The sequence below is a fragment of the Astyanax mexicanus genome, chromosome 4 (assembly GCF_023375975.1).
Source record: "Astyanax mexicanus isolate ESR-SI-001 chromosome 4, AstMex3_surface, whole genome shotgun sequence".
NCBI classification, from domain to species: Eukaryota; Metazoa; Chordata; class Actinopteri; order Characiformes; family Acestrorhamphidae; genus Astyanax; species Astyanax mexicanus.
The window spans coordinates 7,021,030-7,047,610 of NC_064411.1; the positions used below are offsets into that span (position 1 = coordinate 7,021,030).

At 37.1% G+C, this 26,581-nt stretch overlaps 4 protein-coding genes across 7 annotated transcripts in view; 3 read left to right on the forward strand and 1 right to left on the reverse strand.

The window, feature by feature from the left end:
- Window positions 1–26,581, forward strand: part of LOC111196387 (NACHT, LRR and PYD domains-containing protein 12-like) — a 798,826-nt gene that overhangs the window by 735,507 nt on the left and 36,738 nt on the right. The window contains exons 3-9 of one of the 3 annotated variants that reach the window (XM_049477033.1): window positions 13,430–13,537; window positions 13,672–13,785; window positions 18,208–18,256; window positions 19,887–20,076; window positions 20,327–22,124; window positions 22,930–23,103; window positions 24,101–24,274. The exons of 1 other annotated variant lie outside the window; for it this stretch is intronic. In XM_049477033.1, coding sequence (XP_049332990.1) covers window positions 13,430–13,537; window positions 13,672–13,785; window positions 18,208–18,256; window positions 19,887–20,076; window positions 20,327–22,124; window positions 22,930–23,103; window positions 24,101–24,274 — 2,607 coding nt within the window. The remainder of the gene's footprint in view (window positions 1–13,429; window positions 13,538–13,671; window positions 13,786–18,207; window positions 18,257–19,886; window positions 20,077–20,326; window positions 22,125–22,929; window positions 23,104–24,100; window positions 24,275–26,581) is intronic. One more of the 3 variants, XM_049477032.1, reaches the window with a different exon arrangement.
- LOC125801164 (zinc finger protein 585A-like) overlaps window positions 1–26,581 on the forward strand; it is a 232,278-nt gene that overhangs the window by 40,016 nt on the left and 165,681 nt on the right. The window lies entirely within an intron of this gene.
- The window catches only part of LOC125801154 (zinc finger protein 239-like), a 195,642-nt gene that overhangs the window by 15,767 nt on the left and 153,294 nt on the right, over window positions 1–26,581 (reverse strand). The gene's annotated exons all lie outside the window — the stretch shown is intronic.
- The window catches only part of LOC125801168 (zinc finger protein 271-like), a 262,528-nt gene continuing 245,736 nt past the window's right edge, over window positions 9,790–26,581 (forward strand). Inside the window, exon 1 of the mRNA XM_049477432.1 lies at window positions 9,790–9,878. The gene's annotated coding sequence lies outside the window, so the exon portion shown is untranslated. The remainder of the gene's footprint in view (window positions 9,879–26,581) is intronic.

Below are 26,581 nucleotides of genomic sequence, written 5' to 3' on the forward strand. Positions count from 1 at the left end.
TATATTATATTCATAGTTTTTCCCTATAGAAGAAGGGACATCAGAAATGTTCAGTATCTGTAAATTTAAGGCTAAATAAATAAGTAGTAAGTACAGATAAGATAGATTTAAGCAGTTAGTTAATTAGCTTTAGGGGAGAAAGTCAGGTTTGATTGGGGGAGAGTGAAGGAAATGCACCATGCTCTGTGCTGTGTACAGATTACAGTGTGAGCTGTTCCACCAAACGGACACTAGAGTGTAGTATGGGAGCATCAGGATCCAGCCTGAAGATACGCTGTCCTCCAGTGTCTGTGTGTGGCATTTTGCAGAAATCTTCATACCCATATCCAGTTCAATTTCCCTTGTTTCATTTAAAGAGGCACTAAACCCTAAACCAATGTTTTTTTCATTCATGCATGAAATCTGTTCATCTGAAGAAATAAAACACACCAGTCCTGCCTAAAACGTTTATAAGAATTCCCTAACCTGTAAAAATGCTGAGGATATGTCCATGTACTTTGGTACGTGGACACTCACAATATGCATATCAATCAATCAATCAATAATACCTCCCTCTGGTGATATCCAGTGGTGATATCTTCATCTCAAGGCTATCAGAGTCACACTGTTCAGCCCATTTAGCTACCTCTTCTGCCCCGCCCCTTAACCCGTACATCACCCAGTGCCACTCCCAAACTACACCTTCCATTTTTTAAACAAAATGTATATATTAGTTTTCATTTAAAAAAGTACTCAATTTAAAATGTACTTTGAGTAACAGTTACATAGCTACTTTTAATTCATATAGGTGACTATAAACTGTATTTTTTTGACTTGCCATTGCTGTGCTTTAACTGCTATTTACATGTTTTTTAACAGTCAAGCAGATTGTTTAATGTTCCCAATAAAAACTTAAGGAATTATCATTAAAAACATGAAATCATACCAAAAAGAATGTTGGTCGACGCATGCGCAGTGCCGTAAAGAAGCACATATCGATGGGTAGCATAACGCGACAGAACATGGGTGCACACAGACCCCGGCCTACACAGCTGATTCACACAGCACATCTCCCGCTAACCGTAATAAACACTGCTGGGAAAAGTTAAGCTGCGCTGCCATGGAGAACAAAACTCAGCGCAAACTATGTGTGATAAAATCAGTGGAAAATAAACACAGCGAACATTATGAGACATTTCTCTCAACAAGACATTCAGAAAGGTAAACTCTATTTGCGGACGCAGGTTAAGCACATAACGTAGCGCAGCTCAGCTAACATGTTAGCTAACCTACACAGCAAAAACAGCAGTGTTGACTTTGAAGAGTTACCTACTTCAGAGTTGTGTAGTGTTGATTTTAGAGTTGCTCTGCACTGCCAGTGTTAAAATCTGACTGAAATGGGTGTTGATGGTTAGTGTTGTAAGTAAATAACTCTCTATCAGAGTTTAATTAGTTTAGGCTCCTCCCACACTCCTCCACAGCCTGAGAGACGAAGCGGGAAGCCATTTTCTTGAGCGGATTCAAAGCCAGTAAGGTAACTCAATAAAATCTTTAAAAACTAATTTCATAGAATATTCTGTTTTATATATTTTAGCAAGTGTACAGTAACCTAGCTACACAAAAACTAGACATAATAAATATTGTATGATACCCTTTATTTTTAAATACTAGCTATTATCTTTCTAATTAGCATTAGCTAGCCTAGCTTTTCTGTCAGGCGCCAATAAATTATAATACATTAAGCTGGCTTTTTTATGTTAACTATAGCAGTATTGTGGTAAACCAATCTTTTCAGAATTGTAGCTGTGAGACTTAAATTGGTTTGTCAAATTTCCTATTCCACCTTAAATGTAATTTGGCTAACTGACCATTTTAAAGTATATTAATTTATAACACTGTAAGCTGGATTTTTATGTTAACTACCTACCCAGCTAGCAAAATGTAGTTGACCCAGCTCTGGCCTGATCCCAAATTGCTGGCAAAAAGTTGTAGGCCCGATTCTGGCAAGTGGACTCGTCCCGAGAATAATAAATTAAACCCAACGCTACTTATTAATGATAACTAATAATCACACGCAACACCCATTGATCCTTATTATTTATTACTAATAATAAATCACACCCAACTCTCTTTGATCCTTATTGTTTACTATTAATAAATACACCCAATTCAGTTGCACCTTATTATTGTTTACTAATAATAAATCACACCCAACACCCATTACTCATTACCCATTAATAACTAGTGTTGGGAAAATCGCACTACCCCTTACAGCGCCATCTACAGTGCGTTCCCCCTGGATTCTTTTGATGGAAGCCCGAAGTAGAGATAAAGGATAGAGAGACAGGATACTTGATTATGAGCAAAATAACAATTTATTAAAGCAGGGATCCCTGGAAACATCTTCCAAAATCAAGAAAAAAGTTCCAAGAATATTTCACAGACACAAGCATTTAAAGCCAAAACCCCTCCCTCACAAGTGTGAAAACACCCGGCCTCGAGAGCTGAAATCAGTCCTCGAGAGCTGATTTTAACTGAATCGTTACCAATACTTGTTTGTGTAAAATTGTATCAAGTATATGTTCTCTTGCTAGCATTACTTAACCCAAATTCGTGTCGTTGCTATGACAATATGGTTATCTACTCGCCCAGCTGCGTCCTAAAAGTTACTTTGAGAATTGAATAGAGAAGTTATCAGCTTGGTGGCTCTGGCCGGCTGCCTTCTCACCTGTTACATTAGTAGAACCCTCAGTACCCCTTACACAAACACAATGAGCCTATTTACTGAAAAGTTATAAAACTTCTGCTACTGCTGAGTCACAGCATATCTCTGATAGTTATTAGAAAACATTGAGCACAGATTTTATTAAAACAATTTAATGTTAGAACATCCCATTATACAAGACAATGTTACAAAGAGTTTCACTGGCAGGCCCTGTTTTGTAAGTAGCGACTAAAGATGATAATGCACAAACATTATTCTAAGTATATAAGTGTTAACTAAATACTGATTAAGTAATTATTTAGCAATTAATAGTTAAATAAATATTGATTAAGTCATTATTTAGCAATTGATATTGAAATATTGGTTATTTAGCAATTGTCATTAATAAAGTAATAATTTAGCAATTGTTAGCACCAGTACCATTTTTAACAGAGCATAGATTACACAGCTCCTCATTGCTACACTCCTTTCCCTTGTGTCCCAGTTCTCCACATTTCCAGCAACTCACACCGTCGCAATCTTTCACCTGATGTTCTGATGAGCTGTGGATAAAACACCGTTGCAGCTGGCCCTGGTAGGATATGCGACCGTTATATGGTCCCATGCTTATAGAGTTTGGGATATGTACCACATTTCCCTCTCTATCTTTCCTAAGCTTAACTTTATAACGTCTTACACCGTACCTGAGCCCGAACTGATGCACCAATTTATGGACTGGCTGTAAAATCTCACAGAACCTCTGGAGATAACGTTCCACGTCTGCATCAGCCACACGCCCAGTCCAAAACTTCACAAATACGTGTTTAATGTCCACTAGAGCAGAGGAGATCATCTCCCACTCTCTCCAAAAGCCATTTCCACCAGTTGTATTAAAGACTTGAGAAAAACGCTGCATTGCGCTCTCTTGATGAAAGATTAATTCAAATGATAGCCTGGGTTTAACTTTTTATGAGATTGTTTGTTTTAAAAGCTCACAAAAGAGAGAAAATAAGAGTGACAAATAATGCTCCAAGCAGGGAGACAGTGACTGGCACTACAAGCAGCGAGGCTTGAAGAGCTAAACTTCCTCAGTTTTACTCAGCCTCTTCCGCTCATGATGCAGGTCAGATGTATTTGCTGAACAAAACTGAAATGTATTGGTTTAAATAGTGTAGGTTTGGGTGACTGATCATGTGATGTGTTGTTAGATGGACAGTTATTTTACCATCATGAGGACTAAGTGTATTGAGTTGGGGAGGGTGATTTCTTTTCCATGACTGTCCTTCATTTTCACTTGGTACTTCTGAATATCATATCAGAGCCTGTACTTATCTAGTGTTTGACAACAGGTTTAAGAATTTCACAGAATCAGCTCAGGTAAGTTTCTGTGTCCATGTCTGAAATCCTTCCTGTCCAGAGCTTAACAATGATGGTCTTTTAGTCACTTTTGACTGGTGAGAAGAGTTTGAATCTTTCCAGACTCTTGCATTTTGTAAATTTTATCCCAAAGCATCTTAAGAGCCCTCTCACTTCTAAAACTAAGTTCAAAGTCTTTCTTATTAGGAAGGCTTATGAAGGAATGAAGGTCCTGAACTTGTAGCCATTGTGATTGAAAGATCATATCAGATACAAAGTCTTTGTTTGCTGGCTCTCCTTGACCATCATAATCCAGTGTCTTACATTGACTGGGTTTCCACCAGCCATTCAAAACACCATAATGGTGTCAGAGTGACTCCTAACGCTGAACTCCAAAGCTGTGGCACTTTCCATTTACACCAAGAAAATAGAAGAAAAGGGGAACAAAACACTCGCTCCTCTCACGCTCAGATCTTCAATAAAGAAAAAAGGTCAGTTACTATATTCAAACATACAATATCAGAAAATACATTTCAGAAACCATACAATATTAATAAAACCACTTTCCATAACTTTATCACCACAGGCCATTTCTTTTTTTTTCTTAAAATTTCTATAGACTATAGTGACGGCGATTCTGTGGAGTTTTTAAATATAACGTTTAAAGATTTTGTTTTTTTGGGTAGTTACAGTATTTTTAAACACTGTTTCTCCAGGAACAAACTGTTGGTCTATTGTCATGCGTGTCGTAGTTTTTATTTTAGTCGTAGAATTATTACAGAAAAGACCAAAATTTACAGATTTAAAATTAATGTCTACTTTCAGTCCAATTCTTTTTATCAAGTCCCAAACTTCACGTGATCTATAACACTATTAGACAATGGTCTGTGGAGGAAATATGACATTGAGTTTCGAGGAAGTATAACACGAGTCGAGCCAACCAGTCACTGTAATGAGAAAGTACATTTATTGGAAAAGACAAAGACAGACAAAGAACCGTACAAAACTTTTAGGGTGTCACGTTCTTTTAAAAAAGGAAGTGAAACAAACATAAACAGGAACATAAACAGGAACAGAGAAGTGAATCGTATGACCACGTAGGACACTGCATTTAGAGGAAGTATCTAAAAATCTTCATGATCAGTCATAAATGTGGAAGGTGGAAGGTATAGGACAGTTATTTGTAGCCTTAAATTAATAAACTAAATAAATAAGTACGTTTGTAGTCAACAATGCCACCTGTTCAACACAGGAACAGGGAGAAAAATTACCCAAAATCAGATTGTTAGTCTACCAATCAAACTATAGGTCAAACAGGTTCAAATCACTTGGTCTGAGACAGGTATTAAATCGTAACAAAATCAGAAATCAATACAATCACAAAACAACAAATTCAATTCACAAAAAATAAAAAATAAATGACCATACACGTCACACTAACAACCAAAAACAACCACTTAGCAATGCCTTAGCAACCACCTAGAAAATGTTAGTAACTGCCTAGCAACAACTTAGCAACACCTTCCTATATCAGACGATCATTAGTATTCCACCATGTTAGCCAAAACTTTTTGGACTTTTAGTCTAAAGTCAACAGCGTAGCAACCACTCTTCAGACAGAAACAGCTTAGCAACCATTTTAACTTTTTAACGTTATTAGCGTACTTTCCCAAACCAACTTAAAGTTCGTTAACAAACTTTCCTTTTCTACTTGTAATATGGTGCTTTACTTCTTGCTTTACCTTTTACTTTTTTTTTTAGTTTGTGACGTTTCTGGTCCAGTTAATCTGTCTGTTGATTCCATTTGCTATAATTTTACATTGCTATTTTGGTTTTAATAGAAAGGTCTATAGCTCCTAAGCCTCCCAGCTCTTTGTTTTTAAATACATATTCTCGCTTTGTACATTCTCCGGTTGTGTTCCAAATAAATTTAATAAAAATCTAATTTTACAAAATATTTTAATAATTTTTATGTGGAGGACAAATGAATGATAAAAAAACAAGATTGTAACTAATAAGTAGGTTTTAATTATGTGTATCCTCACTTTGTAGCTTAGTTTACTTTCCATAACTTTAAGTCCATGTTTTAATTTCTTCAGAAACTACTTCCTCTTTCTGTTTCTAATTACTGTCCACACAGTCACCATTATAATTATACACACCTACAATTTAACAAAATTATTTTTTTTTTTTGCTAACTACATTTTTTATTCTAAAAACTTTCATTTTTTTACTGAAAGTTTCACACAGGAATACATTGTGGGTGAAAATAGTAAGAAATCAATAAAACCATCAAGCACTACAATGAAACTGGCACACATGAGGAACGACCCAGGAAAGGAAGACTAATAGTCACCTCTGCTTCTCAGGACAAGTTTATCCGAGTCACCAGATTCAGAAATCGCATGTTAACAGCAGCTCAATCAGGATTTCATGGTAAAATAGCTGCTAGGAAACCACTGCTAAGGAGAGGCAACAAGCGGAAGAGATTTGTTTGGGCCAAGAAACACAAGGAATAGACATTAGACCAGTGGAAATCTGTGCTTTGGTCTGATGAGTCCAAATTTGAGATCTTTGGGTCCAACCGCCGTGTCTTTGTGAGACGCAGGTTTGCTTTTAGTTGGACGATCATTTATTTTTCAACAAGACAAGCCTCCAGGCTGTGTAAGGGCTATTTGACCAATAAGGAGAGTGATGGCGTGCTGTGGCAGATAACCTGGCCTCCACAGTCACCGGACCTGAACCCAATCCAGATGGTTTGGGGTAAGTTGGAATGCAGAAAGAAAGAAACTAGAATTAAAAACATGTTTTTAGTTATTTCACCTTTTTTGTGAAGTACAAAACTCCATGTGTTCATTTATAGTTTTGATGACAGTGTAAATAGTCATGAAAAAAAAGAAAACGCATTGAATGAGACGGTGTGTCCAAACTTTTGGTCTGTACTGTGTATATATGACTTTAATTCTTCTGTTATTTAAAAAGATCTTGGGGTCACGATTCAATTTTTTACGAATCTTTCAAATCGGTTGGATTTTTTTTTCATCCTCCATACTTCAGCAGCGCAACAACAAACACCGCAACACGACACTACACACCCCTCTGTAGCCTAATAGGGAGAGGCAGTAGGAGCACTGTCACACGGAGCTTTTTAACTGTACCCCAGAGCTCACACTGTCTTGTGGATTTCACCTACTGTCTCGCAGAGCTCTTTAACTGTCCTGCGAAGCTCTTTAACTGTTAAAAAGCTTTGCAGGACAGTATTAGCTCCGTGCGACAGGTGAGTTCTGCGGTACAGTTAAAGAGCTCCGTGCAACAGTAGGTGACCTTAGTGGTACAGTTAAAAAGCTCCGCGCGACAGTATGTAAGCTTAGTGGTACAGTTAAAAAGCTGATCTTGATTACCAATTTTGAGCCAAATCAGACTTTTCTGCTCTCTACAATCATTAAAACTCAACTGACAGGCTTATTTATGACTACCATGGTGCAGCAAAAATTCTTCCAACACTTATAACTTTTGCACGCTTAACCTGACATTAATACCACTTTTGATCATAACATGATTCTCAGATACCCTATCAGTTTATGTAGACATACACCACAGGGGGCGGAGCCAATATTAGATGACTGTTTCTCTTGAACCATACAATCTATCAAGGTCAACCTTGGCAATTATCATATATGGCCCATGAAATAATGGTACACCAAAGGAAAATTTGATATGTAACATTTTGTAATCAGTATTGTTTTTGTTTTTTTTATTAAGAACCTGAAGTTATTTCACCAAATGACCACTAAAGTGCAGCAAGACACCACATTAAACCTGCTTAAATACCCCTAAATTATTGGATATTGCCATATATTAAGACTAATAAGCTGTTCTTATATCAGTAATTCTGTATCCCAGATATGCTGTAAACCCTGAAGAGAAGCAGTTTCCAGTCAGTGTTTGAAGTGTTTAAAGAGAGCTGTGGTGACTCAGAGCAGATGCTCCTGTGTTCTGCTAGTTTAGCTAATCTCTGATAGGGGGAGCTCACCCTGCTGCGTTTAACTTTAGATGTTTTTCGTAAAAGAAATGAGGAAATAAATAACCAGTCAGAGTTATGAAAATTTTTTAACACTTGTAGCACTAAAGTGATAAATGCTACTTGGTAGCCAATGCTAACCGCTAGGCGATGCTAACCGCTAGCCAATGCTAACCGCTAGCCAATGCTAACCGCTAGCTAATGCTAAACGCTAGGAGATGCTAATTGCTAGGCGATTCTAACCGCTATGCGATGCTAATCAGTATCCAATGTTAGCTGCTAGTCTATGGTAATTGCTAGCCAATGCTGACCACTAGCCGATGCTAATTGCTAGAGGTTAATGAGTTGGGAAATTCCTGTGATTGCAAGTCACACACATTTAGATCCATATCTTCTGAAAGGCCTATTCTCGATTTTTTTTGCTAAGCTATGTGGCCGTGCTGGGACCGCAAATAGCCGCTTGCGCTATATTTCAGAATAAAGTTTATACAGGTTCTCAGATTAACACTGATATTCCAATAAATGTGACTACTTTATTATTTTCTGATCAATTAGTGAAAGTTTAGCAAAAACAACTACATTTATTATTATAATAATTATAATACAAAAAAATTATACATAATTAATGTGTATTTATATGTAAATGAGAGCTGTTCACTGAGACTGTGTAATGAACAGTAAATGATGATGAGCCTCCATAAATACAGTAAGTTAAATGTTCAAACCCGGTTCAGATCAGTTAGAATTAGATTTTTTTTCTTTAGTTTGTTCATAAATTTGTTTATTTTTATAATTATTTATTATTTGTTTAATTGTCATTTACTTTTCTGTAACCTTTTAAATTAATAATGACAGTGAGCTCAGGCTGTTTAATGCAGTCATGGAAAACAGAATCATCATGAAAACATTATGTGGGTCAGAGCATGCGCAGTGCAGGGAGGAGCACTTTTGGATGGGTGGCAGAACACAGAAAACTGGGTGTTTTACAGCTGTGTGGGAGAAACGTCAGACTCATGTCTGAATATTCAAACATTCAAACAGCGCCTATTCGCCGGGAGAGAGTGAGGGGGCGGGGATTAGAGGGAGAGAGGTGTGACTATGCAATGAAGGAGAAAGTGAAAGTAAGTTCAGTTTCCTCCATTAGAAGAGGACAGAAGTCTGGATTCACTCGGTAAGTTCAGAACTGAAGAGAATGTAGAACAGAACCGTGTAGCTTAAAGTCAGAACCGGTTCTAAAGGTTCCTCAGATCCAGAACCGGTTCTTTCCTGCTTTGATCTGTTGGGGAGATAAAAACACGGAGCTGCTATAAAGGCGTGTTTATATGCAGTAGCGCTGTTCAACCAGCAGGGGGAACAACGGAGCTCAAGATCACGTGGTGTGTTAGTGTTTTTAATCCTGCTGTTTTATATTATACTTAACTAATCTCTCTATTCTGATTCAGTAACATAATAATAATAATATCATTATTAATAATAGAACTGTGTGTATATTTATAATGTTGTGTAATGCAGTAATATTACTACTAATAATTAAATTATAATACAGTAAATGTTTCTGTAATCTGTAGAATAATGTGTAATGAGGGTAAATCACACTGTTATGTATCGTTCTCTGTTTGATTTGTTTTGTTAGTTTATCAGGTTTTGTTTAATGCAGTTCTGATGACAATGTCATTATTGTAAGAATAAAGGTTTTATTGTAACGGCTGATCTGTTCTCAGGGGTCGGTGTCGGCAGTGTTCAGCTGTGTGTGAATGAAGAAGAGTAAATGATGGATCTTCAGAACTCCAGCAGTGGAGGAGGACCTCCTGTCCTAAAGTGAGTAAATTAAGTGATGGGTTTAATATGTAAAGTAGTTTTGTATTGTAATGGTTTCAGCTCTAATCCTGGAGCTGTGATCTGCATATTTTACAGTTTTAAAATATTATATAAAACAGAGTTTCTCCTGGACCAGAGTCAGACCCTGTACTCTATTTAAACACAGAGAAACACTTAACAAACCAGCCAGTTATTCTTATAGTAGAATGTGGTTCTAATCTGTATTTAAAGTACATATCTGCCTTTAATATCTAATAGTTAATATTTATAATATGTTTCCTTCTGGCACAGTAACAGTATTAGGTGGTTGCTGTAGTGATATTATGCTGTTGCTAGGTGGTTGCTATGGTATGGGGTGGTTGCACATTTATGTTCAAAAATATGGTCCATATATTTTAACATAAATGTGACAATTTGCTCAAAATCTGGATCAGATTTGTCTGTAGTGAAAGTGAACTCTGAACCAGATCCATTGTGAGGATCCGTCTCGGATTTTACCACACGCTGTCTGGGTTTACATTAGCATTAGAAATGAGGAAATCCTGATGTGCTGCATTTATATAGATCAGATGGAAGTGATTGGGTTTGATATTAAAGCTGTGGAATGAAGCTTCTCACAGAAAGACTTGTTCTATTCTGTTCTGATCTGTATCTCTGTTAGAGTTCAGTATAAAAATATACCTTTTAGTTTATAATACAGTATAATTGTGTAATTGTGTAGCTCTTACCAATACATGTTATTAACTAGACACAGATCTATAAAATACATATAGTAAATATGATCTAATCAGGTGATGACATTGTTACGTCACATTACTCCACACTTTACTCTCGTCATGGATCATCATTAAGATCTGTTTACAGGAGGAAGAGAGCAGCATCTCCAGCCCCCAGTGGAGTGTCTATGAAGAGTGATTGGTCCATGAATTATCCTCCAATGTTCAGCAGTGGAGGAGGACCTCCTGTCCTAAAGTGAGTAAATTAAGTGATGGGTGAATATGTAAAGTAGTGCTGGGCGTTAAAACGTTATCGATATGTATCGCGATATATATTTTCCTCGATTACACTGATAAGCTGGGTGATAGGATTCGATAAACTTTATTTTCTATTTCCCGTTTAATCTGCGCTGCGAACAGGTGTAGCACGCGATCGGGCAGCACGCTTTACCACTTTCCGTGTAAACTAACGTTAACTTCAGCACAAGTGATGGGTTAGTATATAAACACACAGAAAAGCAGCACTTTCCATCTTTTTTCCTAACCCTCACTATTTCTGTTAGAAAAACCTGAGGGCAGAATTCTCCTGTTTCTGTTTCTCCTCTGTCTCTGATTACTTTGTGTTTTTAGTTTTTAACAGGTAGAGAGTCTGTTGTGCTGGATATTTTACTAAATACAGAAGATTATATAATCTGTGTAGCTGTATTTGAACGGAACTAAACATTGCTGTTACTGAACTGGATGAGTTTTAAATACACTTGTTAAGTAATGTAAGTCTAGTCTACTGAAAGCCAGTAATGTTAGTATAAATCTGTACTGCAGGAGAAGTGGATCATTTCAGAAACTTGACTTTATTCCTTCCACCTCCATTACAGGTCACTTGCTTTAAAATATTTAAATGTTAGCATTATTTAAATATTTTAAAGCAAGTGACCTGTAATGGAGGTGGAAGGAATAAAGTCAAGTTTTTATTCAAGCTAGTCAAGCTATTATTTTAATAAACATTAGCAGTACATAATCTCAAAATAACAACAAGTATAAAATAAAAAAACAGTAAAACATATGTAATACATACTTTTTATATGACCAAAATTTATTAGACTAAAACTAGACTAAAATGTTTGTTTTCATCGACTAAAACTTGACTAAAATTAATAATATCCGATAGACTAGAATGTAATTAAAACTATTATACATTTTAGTCAAAAGATTAAGACTTTAACTACATCAAAACCACCTGTCAAAATGAACACTGATATTACTCTTGTATTTTGCTTTATGTAGCTGCCTGCATTCAGGGAGGGGAATAATCCCTTGATTAAATATAATTTTAGAAGTGCTATGGGAATTTAAATTAAACAGACAAATAATGTAAAGGGTCTGATTTTTTTTTAGAGTTTATATATTTGTCCCCTTGTGCTTGTCTTAAGGGCCAAACATGTGGTGGGGGGGGGGGGGGGGGGGGGTGGGTTGGGTTGCGGACCTGTGTGGATGTATAATGAATTTTAAATAAATGTAAAAGCTGTCTGAGCACCTTGTACCCACCTGGCAAGATGTGGATATCCTAGTGTCTGTCCACAAGGCTCTGAGTCTGCTATTGATTTTGGTCATAACTCCCATATTCTTTCACTTATGAGTAAAAAGAAACCTTTAAGTGTAACAGAACGTTATTTGATTTATATTGTGATACATATCGATATCGGCTGATATGGAAAACTATATCGTGATAAGACTTTTTTCCATATCGCCCAGCCCTAATGTAAAGTAGTTTTATATTTTAATGATTTCAGCTCTAATCCAGGAGCTGTGATCTGCACGTTTTACAGTACTGCATGTTTTACAGTAACTATTACGAACAGAGTTATCTTAAACAAAGAGAAACGCTTAACAAACCAGCCTGTTATTCTTATAGTAGAATGTGTTTCTAATCTGTATTTAAAGTAAAGATCTGCCTTTAATATCTAATAGTTAATATTAATACTTATTATTCCATATTGTAGTGTAGAGTGTAAATATGTTTAATTCTGGCACAGTAACAGTATTAGGTGGTTTCTGTAGTGATCTTATGTTGTTGCTATGGTGGTTGCTATGGTATAGGGGTGGTTGCTGGGCTGTTTGCAGCTGGCGAGGTTCAATAACCAGAACAGAGCTGCTCTGGTTCAGGATGGTGGTAAGAGGATCTGGTCCAGATTTTTGAACAGAAATGTGACGATTTGATCAAAATCCGGATCGGATTTGTCTGTAGTGAAAGTGAACTCTGAACCAGATCCATTGTGAGGATCCGTCTCGGATTTTACCACACGCTGTCTGGGTTTACATTAGCATTAGAAATGAGGAAATCCTGATGTGCTGCATTTATATAGATCAGATGGAAGTGATTGGGTTTGATATTAAAGCTGTGGAATGAAGCTTCTCACAGAAAGACTTGTTCTATTCTGTTCTGATCTGTATCTCTGTTAGAGTTCAGTATAAAAAATATACCTTTTAGTTTATAATACAGTATAATTGTGTAATTGTGTAGCTCTTACCAATACATGTTATTAACTAGTCACAGATCTATAAAATACAAATAGTAAATATGATCTAATCAGGTGATGACATTGTGACATCATAACAAACACACAAATATTTTCAACAGTATTGTTAAAGAAATTAAAATATGTATATTTATTAGACGAACGTTTTTCAGTTTGGGGCAGCTGACAGAAAGCTTCGGGACGCTTCTGGGACGGTTATGAAGAAGTTAGTCTGGAACCTGTGAATAAGTTTTAGTAAAGGAACACATTACTCCACACTTTACTCTCATCATGGATCATCATGAAGATCTGTTTACAGGGAGAAGAGAGCAGCATCTCCAGCCCCCAGTGGAGTGTCTATGAAGAGTGACGGGTCCATGGTTCATCCTCCAGAGTTCAGCAGTGGAGGAGGAAGCTCTGGGTCTCGGTACATCACTGCACTAAACTACTGTTCTGTTCTGAGAGTGAAGCTCTTCAGTTCCTGATCTTTATTAAAGATGTGCTGTGTGTTGGAGTTTCACTGTGTAAATGCTGGAGTTTCACTGTGTTTAATGTTAACAGAACTGAAACCCAGAGAGGAGCTTCTCCAGAACCCAGCTGTGTTTCTATGAAGAGTGACGCGTCCATCGGGAAACGTCCTAATTTCAGCAGTGAAGATATGACCTCTGACCCACAGTGAGTGAAACATCACTTACATCATTTACTGATTTTTACTATAATTTACCTTCTTAAAGCATATAACACACACACACACACACACACACACACACAAGTTTTTCTGTATGTAATGATCAGTGTACACAGCTGGGTGTTGAGGGGGGTGTGGGGGCGGTTTAGATTAGACTGACTGACCTGAACAATGAGAGTAAATTACAATATCATCATATATCTATATTAGGGGTGTGTGATGCTGATAAAATGAATATCTAAAAATTTTTCATAGTTTTGTCAGATTAAAAAAACAGTATTTTGCATTATTCAAAAACATGTTTAGAAAAGTATAGATTATGTTATATTGTAATAAACTGCACTTCTTAAATGATCGTAAGATTTGCTTACTAAATGTATTAATGAAAACAAACAATATATTTAATATTTAAAGATTAAAATCACACCTTCAAATATTGAACAGTGCACCATGTGACCTACCAGATATCCTTAAATAAAAGCATCAGTGTTAGATTGGCAAAACTAAATTATATTTATATAAGTTATATCAATCAAATTAAAACTTTAATTGTATTAATCACAACAATATTCTGTGAAGGGACAACAATCATTGTGCAGTGTGTTGTGTTTGGCAGACTAGATTATTTTTTGTTTTATTGCTAATGTCAGTATAAATGAGAATATTTTAATGTGCTGAGTAACTGATTTTAACTGAGAGCTTTAATGGAGGAAATAAACTCTAGAGTAGCTCCATATTCCACCTTTAGCAGAATGGAAAGAGAAAACATGCCTTCAGCTGTGTGTGTGTGTGTGTGTGTGTGTGTGTGTGTGTGTGTGTGTGTGTTTGTGTGTGTGTGTGTGAGAGCATGGGGGAGAGAGAGAGATTTGGAGGAAAATGAAGCGTGAATGAAAAACCCACAATGGTCACAGAAATAACTTGAATTTGACAAAAGTAATACTAAATAAAAATAAATGAAAATCTGACATTGATTTTGAACTGTGGGTCATGGGTCTTGCAACAGGATAATGACCCTAAACACACAGCTAAAAACACCCAAGAATGGCTCAGAGGAAAACATTAGACTATTCTAAAGTGCTTCTATGAGTCCTGACCTAAATCCTATTGAGCGTCTTTGGAAGGATTTGAAACATGGAGCCATCTGGAAAAGGCTCTTTCAAACCTGAGACAGCAGGAGCAGTTAACTCATGAGGAGTGGACCAAAATACCTGCTGAGAGCTGCAGGAATCGTTTAATTGCAGTGATTACCTTAAAAGGTTGTGCAACTAAATATTAAGTTAAGGGTACCATCATTTCTGTCCAGGCCTGTTTCATGAGATTTTTATATATATTTTAAATAATTCTGTTAAAGCTTGGCTGAAAAGCAATATCTCACTTTCATATGTTCATTTTCATAGCATTTTTATTTATTATTACTTTTGTAAGATTCAAGTTATTTCTGGGACCATTGTGTTTTTTTTTTTTTTCATTAACCGCGGGGTACCAACAATGTTGTCCATGTGTGTACGTGTGCTCTGTTCTGTCCTCTTTTATGCTAAATTAAACCCAATCAATGCTACTTCTGCTGTAATTGCCCTGCTAACATATCTAAAATATTATTGATGGTCAGTGTTGGGCACGTTACTTTGAAAAAGTAATTAGTTATAGTTACTCGTTACTTCTCCAAAAAAGTAACTGAGTTACTAACGGAGTTACTCCACTATAAAAGTAACTAGTTACCAGTAAAAGTAACTATCGCGTTACTTTTGTCAAAAAAAAGGAAATTAATTATGTATTTACTATTATTATTAGAAAAATACCAAACGATAATAAACCCAAAATGTTGACAAAAATATAATCTAACAAATTACAAAAAATAAAAACGAAATTCTTCACAGAACCAAAGAAAATTACTAAAACATGTAACACTGAAAAAAACGGAAAAAACGGAAAAACGTGTCTGGGGATGGAGTTAAACAAACCAAGCCACACTCAAAGGAAATATGTATATATAAACAAAACAAAATAATGGACAAAAACAACAATCTAATGACCGTTAAAATGGTATTAATATAACAGTTTCACCAAAAGAGAATAGAGCTTAGATCGGCCCAAAAAATCCGACCCGACCCAGCCGGAGCCCGTGCACGTTCTGCCCAAGCCCGAACCATGAACTGTCATTATGAGCCCGAGCCGACCCAAGCCATAAACTGTCTGTTTTCGGGCTGATTGAATGAGTGAAATATAATCAGAATTATGTTAATTAACACCGAAACATAGCATAAAACTATTATTTAATTAAAATGATTTTTAAGAACAGCTACACACAGTGCTGCAAGTCAAACGCGGAGGCGTTCACGTGCCCCCAGAGCTACGTGATTACATTTTTCATTTTATTATAGTTTGATTCAGTAAGTTTTAATTTGTTTTTAGGGTGGGCTTGCTAGTTTTTATTAGTTTCCACACATCTCATCAGAGAGATCAATCTAATAAACGTGAGAGAGAAAGAGAGAAAGAGAGAGAGAGAGAGAGAGAGAGAGAAATATTTGCTTGTTCTGGAATGAGCTACTCACAGGTAAATGTTCTCACATACTGAATCTCCTGTTTCTCTTTCATCTGCCTTGCGCTCATATTGTAATCCCATGTTTTCTGTCGTATTTTGCGGCTAGCGTGAGCGCTTTACACAAGAACTAACGCCACGGACCACGAGGTGTTGCGCGCTCGGCAACACCGCCCGCTGTACAACTCCGCTGTACAACAGCTCTTATAAATAAATTAAACACGAAAATTCAGTAATTTTAGTACGTTTTAGTTCGTTTTATAAACACAAAATACAGTTCGAGATAGTTGTTTTTTTTTCCTTTTAATTACCGTTTTTATTAGTTTCAGTTAACACAAATGTTTTTTTCACTTTCAGTTTTCGCTATTTCGTTCGCTTTAGTGAACAATAATAATTGGTTACTTAGCAACATTGTGATTATCACACCAGAGCTTTATATAAAATAAAAATAGGAGCCCGATTTTGGGACGGTCTTTGGGTCAGGTCGGGTTCGGGCAGAGAATCTAAGCTCTAAAAGAGAAAGCAGCAGCACAAAAACCGGAGCAGCTAAAAAGAGCTTAACTTCCTTAAATCGGAAATTGGCCTGTCCACGGCAATCACTGAATTGATTAGAGCAGCAAATCGTCACAATTGTGCCTCACTTCACCACGCCAAGGCACAGCGGCCAGAAGCTCAAGTTCACCGGAAAGAGGAGGGGTTAACCAGGGCAAACCAAAGTTACGACAAAAAAAAGTTCATAGAGCTGCTAAAGTAACGTGCAGTAACGGGGTGTCGGAAATGGTAATGGCGTTATAGTTACAGTCAGAGTAATTAGTTAGATTACTCGTTACTGAAAAAAGTAACGGTGTTAGTAACGCCGTTAGTTTTAACGCCGTTACTCCCAACACTGTTGATGGTAAACTAAAGCTTATATAAGCGCTGAATCGTTTCTCCTAACTGTACAAAAAATATTCTCCACTCAAAGCTTTATGACACAGAGCACATTAGCGGCATCTGGTGGCCAAACCACAAAGTGCTTTATGTGTCTGGTGGAAAATATTTTTTTTTGGCTAGGATTATTGCTTCTAAAAGCTGTTCCAGTGTATTGAAAACAGGACATTTTTTTAATAGCATTGAATAAAACTTCATCATCTGTTGTGCATATATTTATCATCTCAGTTGCTGGGTGTACATACATCCAGGAATGGGAGAATGTGTTCTAGTACAGTACATAGAACAGTAATGTTTTCAGAATGAATTAGGTACACTTTAGAACATATTTTTTTAAGTAATTCTGGATAACTTTTTAGCTGTTTTCTTTCTAATTACATTCACATTGTTGCTGATTGGCACTGATCATCATTTATTCATTTTGAAAAACTGTTAATTTTAGAACAATTTAAGCATTGACACTGTGGTTCAAAACAACAGGTTCTTTGACGTACATCAAAACTTCAGAAAAAGAGAAGGAAAAAAATCTTTATTTACTATTATATTTCTATTTATTATTAGAAGTTAAAGCTCTGTTTTAACCTTTAAGAAACATTTTGTCAGTCCTGACGCTGTCAGTCTGCTCTGGACTGATGAACGGCATTCCGGTTCACCCAGATACTGATTGCTCACCTGAACTTTTGAGTATAAATACCCCTATTAGTTGCTGGGAATTGAATTTAGGTTCCCTAGCTCTTCTACGACAGTAGACAGTACGACATCCTGATGCATGTAGAAAATAATTGATTTAATGCAGGCTTTAATTACAAATCAGTATTTATTTGTATCTGTTATTTGCTGATATTATTTATTTTATTAATAATTTTATTAAAACAGAAGCTTTTTGGATCAGCTGATTTATTCATGTGGATTACAGTGTGGATTTTCTGTTCATCCATAGTAAGAAGAAAAACAACTATTCCAGAGAAAAACTGGACCACATATTCAAGGTTAGTCATGAATCATATATATGATGTAAAGCTCTCTGATTTCTTTTATATATAAGTTTAATTTCACTTCAGTTTTGATACTAATCATACAGTTGCAAGAAAAGTATGTGAACCCTTTGGGATTACTTGGATTTCTGCATAAATTGGTCATAAAATCACAACAAAAGACAAACATAGTCTGCGTAAACTAAAACCACACAATAAATTATATGTTTGCATGTTTTTATTGAACACAACATGTTAATTCACAGTACAGGATGGAACAAGTATGTGAATCTTTGGATTTAATAACTGGTTGATCCTCCTTTGGCAGCGAAAAACCTCAACCAAACTTTTCCTGTAGTTACAGATCGGACCTGCAGAACGATCGGGAGGAATTTTGGATCATTCCTCTTCACTAAACTGTTTCAGTTCAGCTATAATGTTATGGGATATCTGGTGTGAATGGCTCTCTTGAGGTCATGATGCCACAGCATCTCAATCCGGTTGAGGTCTCTAAATTATGCTAAATTAAATTAAATTAAATTAATGCTACTTCTGCTGAAAGTGCTCTGCTAACGTATCTAAAATATTATTGATGGTAAAAAAAAGCTTTTATAAGCACTGACTCGTTTCTCCTAACTGTACAAAAAATATTCTCTTCTCAAAGCTTGAGCACATAGCTAATTAGCGCCATCTGGTGGCCAAAACCACAAAATGTTTTATGTGTCTGGTGGAATTTTCTTTTTGTTGCTAGGATTATTGCTTCTAAAGCTATGTTCCAGTGCATTGAAAACAGGACATTTATAGTTTCTTTAATAGCATTGAATAAAACTTCATAATCTGTTGTGCATATATTTATAATCTCAGTTGCTGGGGTGAGTACATACCTCCAGGATTGGGAGAATGTGTTCTAGTACAATACATAGAATTAGAATATAAATTAGAACGCTAATTAGAACATATTTTGTTAAGTAATTCTGGAGAACTTTTTAGCTGTTTTCTTTGTAATTACATTCACATTGTTGCTGATTGGCACTATTAATCATTTATTTATATTTTAAAACTGTTAATTGTAGAACAAATCATTTATTTATATTTTATATATTAAACTGGTGTGTGTTTTTATAGGGCAGGGCAGCTTTAACCAACACATCCAATCTCATCACATTGATTGGACTCCAGGTTGGCTGACTCCTGGCTCCAATTAGCTCTTAAAAAAGTAATACGCCTAGGGTTTCACATACTTTTCCCAACTGAACTGTGAATGTTAACATGTTGTGTTCAATAAAACCATGCAAACATATATATTTTGTATGTATTAGACTGTGTTTGTCTATTGTTGTGACAGATGAAGATCTGAACACATTTAATGACCAATTCATGCAGAAATCCAAATAATCCCAAAGGGTTCACATACCTGTTCTTGCAACTGTAAATTATTCTCCCCCAGTTTAATAGAGTTTTCTAGAGTATTATAACAGTAACAATGTTAATATTAATGCAATAAGATGGTGCTTAGTAACATGATGTTTAAATCCTTTTATACACCAAAGCATCCATAACTCCTTTTGTCCTCAGATCAGTGTCATCATCTCTCTCTCTGTACTGTAACAGCTTTACCGATTCTCTGACGTTTGTTCTTAATCAGAAGCTGCAAGAGAAGTTTATCTCTCTAGTGAAGAACGAGCTGAACATATTCAAGAAGCTCCTGAGTCCAGATTACCCAGCATGCTCTGAGGGAGAGGTGGAGGATGGTCAGAAGGAGGGGGTGCTGAAGATCACACTGCACCTCCTGAGGAACATGAATCAGACAAACCTCGCCAACACACTAGAGAGCAGTAAGAGTTCTGGGTCATGAGAATGGGGACCAACTAGGGCTAATTTATTTCCTCAGAGGAGTTCTGCTTTTCAAATTAGAATAATAGGCAATAGTTAACTGGATTTTGTAATTACAATATATTGTGTCACAGCATCAAATGTATCCTTAAACCTTAAAATTATCTACTGTATCAAAGTTGTTCTACACAGGGGTATTTTATGAAGATCACAGCTAATAACATTTTCCTTATTGTCTTCCTGTGCAATCAGAATTGGCCCCAGCATGTCAACGAAAGCTCAAATCCAACCTAAGAGATAAATATAAGATAATTAATGAAGGAATATCAGGACATGTGAAAGCACTTCTGAATGAGATCTACACAGAGCTCTACATCACAGGGGGAGATGGAGGAGATGTCAATCAGGAACATGAGGTGAAACAGATTGAAGCTGCATCCAGGAAAAGGACAACAGAGGAAAAACCAATCAAATGCAACGACATATTTAAACCATTACCAGAACAGAAACGACCCATCAGAACTGTACTAACTAAAGGTGTTGCTGGAATTGGAAAAACAGTTTCTGTGCAGAAGTTCATTCTGGACTGGGCTGAAGGAAAAGTAAATCAGGACGTCCTCTTCATATTTCCACTTCCTTTTAGAGAGCTGAATCTGATGAAGGAGAAGAAGCTCAGTCTGGTAAATCTTCTTCAGAGCTTTTTCCCAGAAACACAAGATTTAAAACCAAGACATTATAAGCGATACAAGATCATATTCGTTTTTGATGGTCTGGATGAGTGTCGACTGCCTCTGAATTTTCAGAACAATGAGAACTTGGTGAACATAGAAGAACAAACCTCAGTGGATGTTCTGCTGACGAACCTCATCAAGGGGAATCTGCTTCCCTCTGCTCTCCTCTGGATCACCTCTCGACCAGCAGCAGCCAATCAGATCCCTCCGGAGTGTGTTGATCAGGTAACAGAAGTGCGGGGTTTCAGTGACCCTCAGAAACAGGAGTACTTCAGTAAGAGGATCAGAGATCAGGACCTGGCCAACAAAGTCTTCACACACATCAGGTCTTCAAGAAGCCTCTACATCATGTGCCACATACCGGTCTTCTGCTGGATTACAGCCACTGTTCTAGAGAGAATGCTGAGTGAAGCTGAGAGTGGAGAAATTCCCAGAACCCTGACGCAGATGTTCACACACTTCCTGATCTTTCAGATTAAACACAAGAGCCAGAAGTACAGTGGGAAAAGTGACCCTGATCCTCAGCAGACTAGAACAAGTATCCTGGCTCTGGGGAAACTGGCATTCCAGCAGCTGCAGAAAGGAAACCTGATCTTCTATGAGGAAGATCTAAGAGAGAGTGGTATCGATATTAAAGAACTGTCGGTGTACTCAGGGGTGTGTACCCAGATCTTCAGGGAGGAACTTGAGCTGCACCTGGGGAAGGTCTTTAGCTTTGTACATCTGAGCGTTCAGGAGTTTCTTGCTGCTTTATATGCATTCATCTGCTTCATTGACAGAAGCGTTCTGAATCAGCAAATCACTAAAAGCCAAAACACTGAACTATCTGAACTCTTAAGCAGGTCAACGATGACTGAATTCCTCAGCAGTGCCATTGAAAAAGCCTTACAGAGTGAGAGTGGACACCTGGACCTGTTCCTTCGTTTCCTCCTGGGTCTCTCACTGGAGTCTAATCAGAATCTGTTACGAGTCGTACTGACACAGACAGAGAGGATCTCTCACAGCAATGAGGAAACCATCAAATACATCAAGAAGCAGATTGAGGAGAACTCATCTCCAGAGAAATCCATCAATCTGTTCCACTGTCTGAATGAACTGAATGATCATTCTCTGGTGCAGGAAGTGCAGAAATACCTGAGTGGAAGTGGTGAGCGTCGTCTTCAACAGGCCAGGCTCTCTCCTGCTCAGTGGTCAGCTCTGGTGTTTGTGTTGGTGAACTCAGAAGAAGAGCTGGAGGAGTTTAACCTCAGTAAATATCATCCATCAGAGGAGTGTCTTCTGAGGCTGCTGCCAGTAGTTAAAATATCCAGAAGAGCTGTGTGAGTATTTTTATTCAGGCCTTCACACAGTTTTTAATCAACTGCTGATGTGTAGAATCAGTTTCCATTGTCACATATAAGCATGCATTATCCTTTGTGTGTAATAGTAATTAAACCATCATTTAAATGTAAACAGTACATGAAGTTTCTGTCTTAGACTGATTAAATACAATCTTAAAAAAAGGTTTTGGGCAAGTTATATGTTTTTGTAAAAAAATGCACATCTCTGGCAGCTAGCTAGCTAGATAGCTAGATAGATAGATAGATAGATAGATACTTTATATATCCCGAAGGAAATTTAGGGTAGATGCAAGTTTAGATCCACTCTAAATTAGCACTGGGTGATTTGACTGAAAAATCATATCTCAATATGCTTTGGAGAAATGATGTTTAGCAATACAACATAACAATTTTATATAGAACATGCATTTCAAGTGTCTGTATTTATTTCTAACATATATATGTGGGAAAAGGTGTAATATTTCTCCAGAGTTTAACTGGGAAAATAGAATAAATTCACATACTCCAAAAAGCCTTGTTCGTTCTCTGTTTTGTTAAACATTTTCTTTTCTTTTTTTTAACTCATTATAATCTGTCCCAGAGCTTTTGGTGAACTGTATGCCCATGCTGATCACAAATAAAGTGGAGATTTCTGCATGTTAACTATTTCAGTATAAAGAAACACTAGCTCTTTAGATAGACAATACATTTCACAGTTTAATTCTGTTTTCTATTCTTTGTCAATCCATTCAAATATTCTTCTTTGGGTTGATTGTCAAATCATTTGTTTATTCTTGTTTTTCAGACTAGCTTCATGTAATCTTGAAGTAAAGACGTGTGAAAATCTGGAATCAGTTTTAAACCTGGAAAACTCCTCCCTGAAAGAGCTGGACCTCAGTAACAACAACCTGCAGGATTCAGGAGTGGAGCTGCTCTCTGCTGGACTGAAGAGTTCACACTGTAAACTTCAGATTCTCAGGTCAGTGTTTCAGGTTATCACAGACCAAAATAACAAACAAGACAACAAATAAAAACACAATTAATTAAAGAAACTAAATTACACAGAGGGATGTGCAAGGTTGAGGTCTGAGCAGGATGTTCTTTCCAGGGTGGCAAAGGGGAGGAGCCTAAAACATCTCTCCCTGCTCAGACTCCCTGCCCCATGCCTTTTAATTTCTCATGGTACTGCATCTACAGACTAAATACAAAAACAAGTAATTGTACTCTTTTACGCTCATTTCCTTTTTTCTTTTTACTCGTATGTATAATAGGAAATGTAAAATGTCCGCATCAAAAAAGACATACAACATAGTTCATATATGAGCTAAAAGCACCACATATATGTTGTTACTTAAAGAAAAAAAAATGAATAAAAGAAAGAAGCTAGTCCAGCATTCTCTGTGGTGAAGCACAGCACACACTCAGGTTTACTACACTCTCAGCATAGCTATACATGTAAAAGGGTTGTGCACCTAGTGTAACAAGCTCTTAAAGGGGCAGTGTACATCTTACTGAATACTGGCGGTTACATATTTCCACCACGACATTTAAATCTTAATAAGGTCTTTTCCATATTGTAGGCATGTGTGCAATAACAAACACTACCTGAGTCCAATCCTATTCACCATGCATTCTTTATTCCAGCGCCCCACATTAGCTTTATCTCCCCTCAAACATACAAGTATATAATAGTATTTTAAATGACACCATTAATAATTGCATTTTACATTTCTTACATTCATTCTTTTATTTACATTTAAATTTCCACAATAAAACCTATGCAATTGCAGTTAATCACCAATATTTTCATGATGAACCTGATTAGATTTCTTAATCAATTAAAAAATATTAAAAGTGGCATGTACAAAAGTAACAGCATATTACATGTTAAATTTAGAAAATCACTAAAATGTGCTATTTAAACATTAAAGTCATTGTAAAATAATTTGTGCTTGTGTTTATTTTTACATTTTCAGATTAGCTTTGTGTAATATAAGAGTAAAGACGTGTGAAAATCTGGAATCAGTTTTAAACCTGGAAAACTCCTCCCTGAAAGAGCTGGACTTCAGTAACAACGACCTGCAGGATTCAGGAGTGGAGCTGCTCTCTGCTGGACTGAAGAGTTCACAATGTAAACTGCAGATTCTCAGGTCAGTGTTTCTGTGATTTTTCATTTGAAATTAATAGGGCTATCAGTGTTAAATCATTAACATGTTAGCTGTTAGGTTGGAATCAGTAACGCATTACTATTTTTTAACCCAAGTTTTATTTCGGCACCAAGTTTGACCCCAACTTCTGCTGTAATCTGCCCCGCCTCCCCCCAACATGCAGATTTCTTTTCTGGTTAAACGACTGAAACGCTTTAATGCGGTGTCCAGCTGTAACAATCCGGTTCAGACTTCCAGCTCAGACCTGGATAGAGAGCTTTGTTGCTCTCTCTCCATCTCTCTGTTTGTTTTTGTCTCTCTTCATTTGTTTCTCTCTCTCTCCGTTTGTGCCAAAAGTTTTACACAAAAAAATAAAATCTGCCAAAACTCAGAAGCAAAAAACTATAGCAAAAGCAAAGGAGAGATTGCAGAGGCAAAAGTCTTAAACAGAAAAATCCAAAAAAATCTACAGAAAATTCACAAAAACACAAAAATAAAAGCAAAGACTGGCAAAATCCAAACTGAAATAATTTTCAAATAACTGTAAAGGATAATAAAGTAACCAAGTATATTTAAACATATATATTTTCTATATATTTTTTCTCTTTTTAATTTGTAACATACAATTTTTTATTTTGATTCCTAACATTTTTTTTTGCCTGCCACCACCCCCCCTCTTCGGAGGACCATTAAGACTTTATTTGTATTAATACAAAGGTCACTGAGCAGGGAGGACATAATGATGTATATATATATAAATTAAACCAAATAGAAAACAATATATAGGAGAAGAGAAGATAGAGAGAGAAAAAAAACACAAAAGAAGAAGTTGTGCCCTTGAAAGAAAAAGAAAAAAAAAGTTATTATAATATATATAAAATATATAAAAATTATTATAGTATGGCTTCCTATATTTTTCCATTTATCCATCCCTAACATAATAACACACAGAACAACAAAAAAAAGAAAAGAAAATAAAAATAGCTAAATGCCTTAAATGTTGAATGTGTTATGTGACTGTGTGCATGTGTAGGAACATTCATGTAGTGTTGATCTGTAGATGATGTGGTAATAGATACAGGGGTGATAGCGCTCCGGCGTCGCACCGGAAATCCGGCGTAGCGTGGCTCTGGGGAGAAAAAATAAAAAAATAAAAAATTTCGCACGACAATAGCTGAGCTTCGCGATACAGTTAAAAAGATCCGCGTGTTACAAGATTGGGGTTCAGGTGCCTTTAAGAAATGTATGTGAAGCGCACTATATTTTATTTAGATCAGTTTGGCGGAGGCAGCGGCAGTGTGTGATTAGGAGCAAAGGAGAGTTAGGTGGCTGCTGCTTCGTCTCTCTCCGCCTCGTGTTAGGCGAGTTAACATCCACGGCTCTCCCCTCTGTTCTCTGAATGCTAGCTACGTTTATGTTTGAGTGCTTAGAACTGCTAATAAATGAAAGAAGTGCTTGGGAACTCACCCTGGACTCCTGTGACTCGCTTTGAAAGAAAACCAAGTGAAGTAAAAGTGGGTATCACCCTAGAGCAGTTATCTCTAGCCCAAAGAACTACAAGTTCCACTGGTTCCCGTCCACGGCCGGGAGAAACAACTGGCAGGAGAAAAAAGGTGACACGCGCAACAGAAGGTGAGTTCCGCGGTACAGTTAAAAAGCTCCGCGCGACAGTAGGTGAACTCCACGGTACAGTTAAAAAGCTCTGCGCGACAGTAGGTGAACTCCGCGGTACAGTTAAAAAGCTCCGCGCGACAGTAGGTGAACTCCACGGTACAGTTAAAAAGCTCTGCGCGACAGTAGGTGAACTCTGCGGTACAGTTAAAAAGCTCCGAGCGACAGTAGTTGAACTCCGCGGTACAGTTAAAAAGCTCCTCGGTACAGTTAAAAACCTTGTGGCTCAGGAGGTCGCAGGTTCGAACCCCCACTCATGCAGCTTTGCCATCAAGCTGTCGATGCTCAGAATGAGCAAAATTGGCTCTGCTCCCTCTGGGTGGGTAGATGGTGCTCTCTCCCCACATCACTCCAAGGGTGATGTCTGTAGCACAGGGCATCTGTGAGCTGATGTACCGGATCCGAGCCGCTGCGCTTTCCTTCAAGCGCACTGTGATGCTGCTTGGCAATGCTGCATCAGCAGCAGCTCGAAAAGAAGCGGTGGCTGATTTCACATGTATCGGAGGAAGCATGTGCTAGTCTTCACCCTCCTGGTGTGTTAGGGCATCACTAGTGATAGGGGGAGTCCTAATGAGTGGGTTGGGTATAGGGCTGGGGCGACGCGTCGACATAATCGACGTCATCGATTACGAAAATACA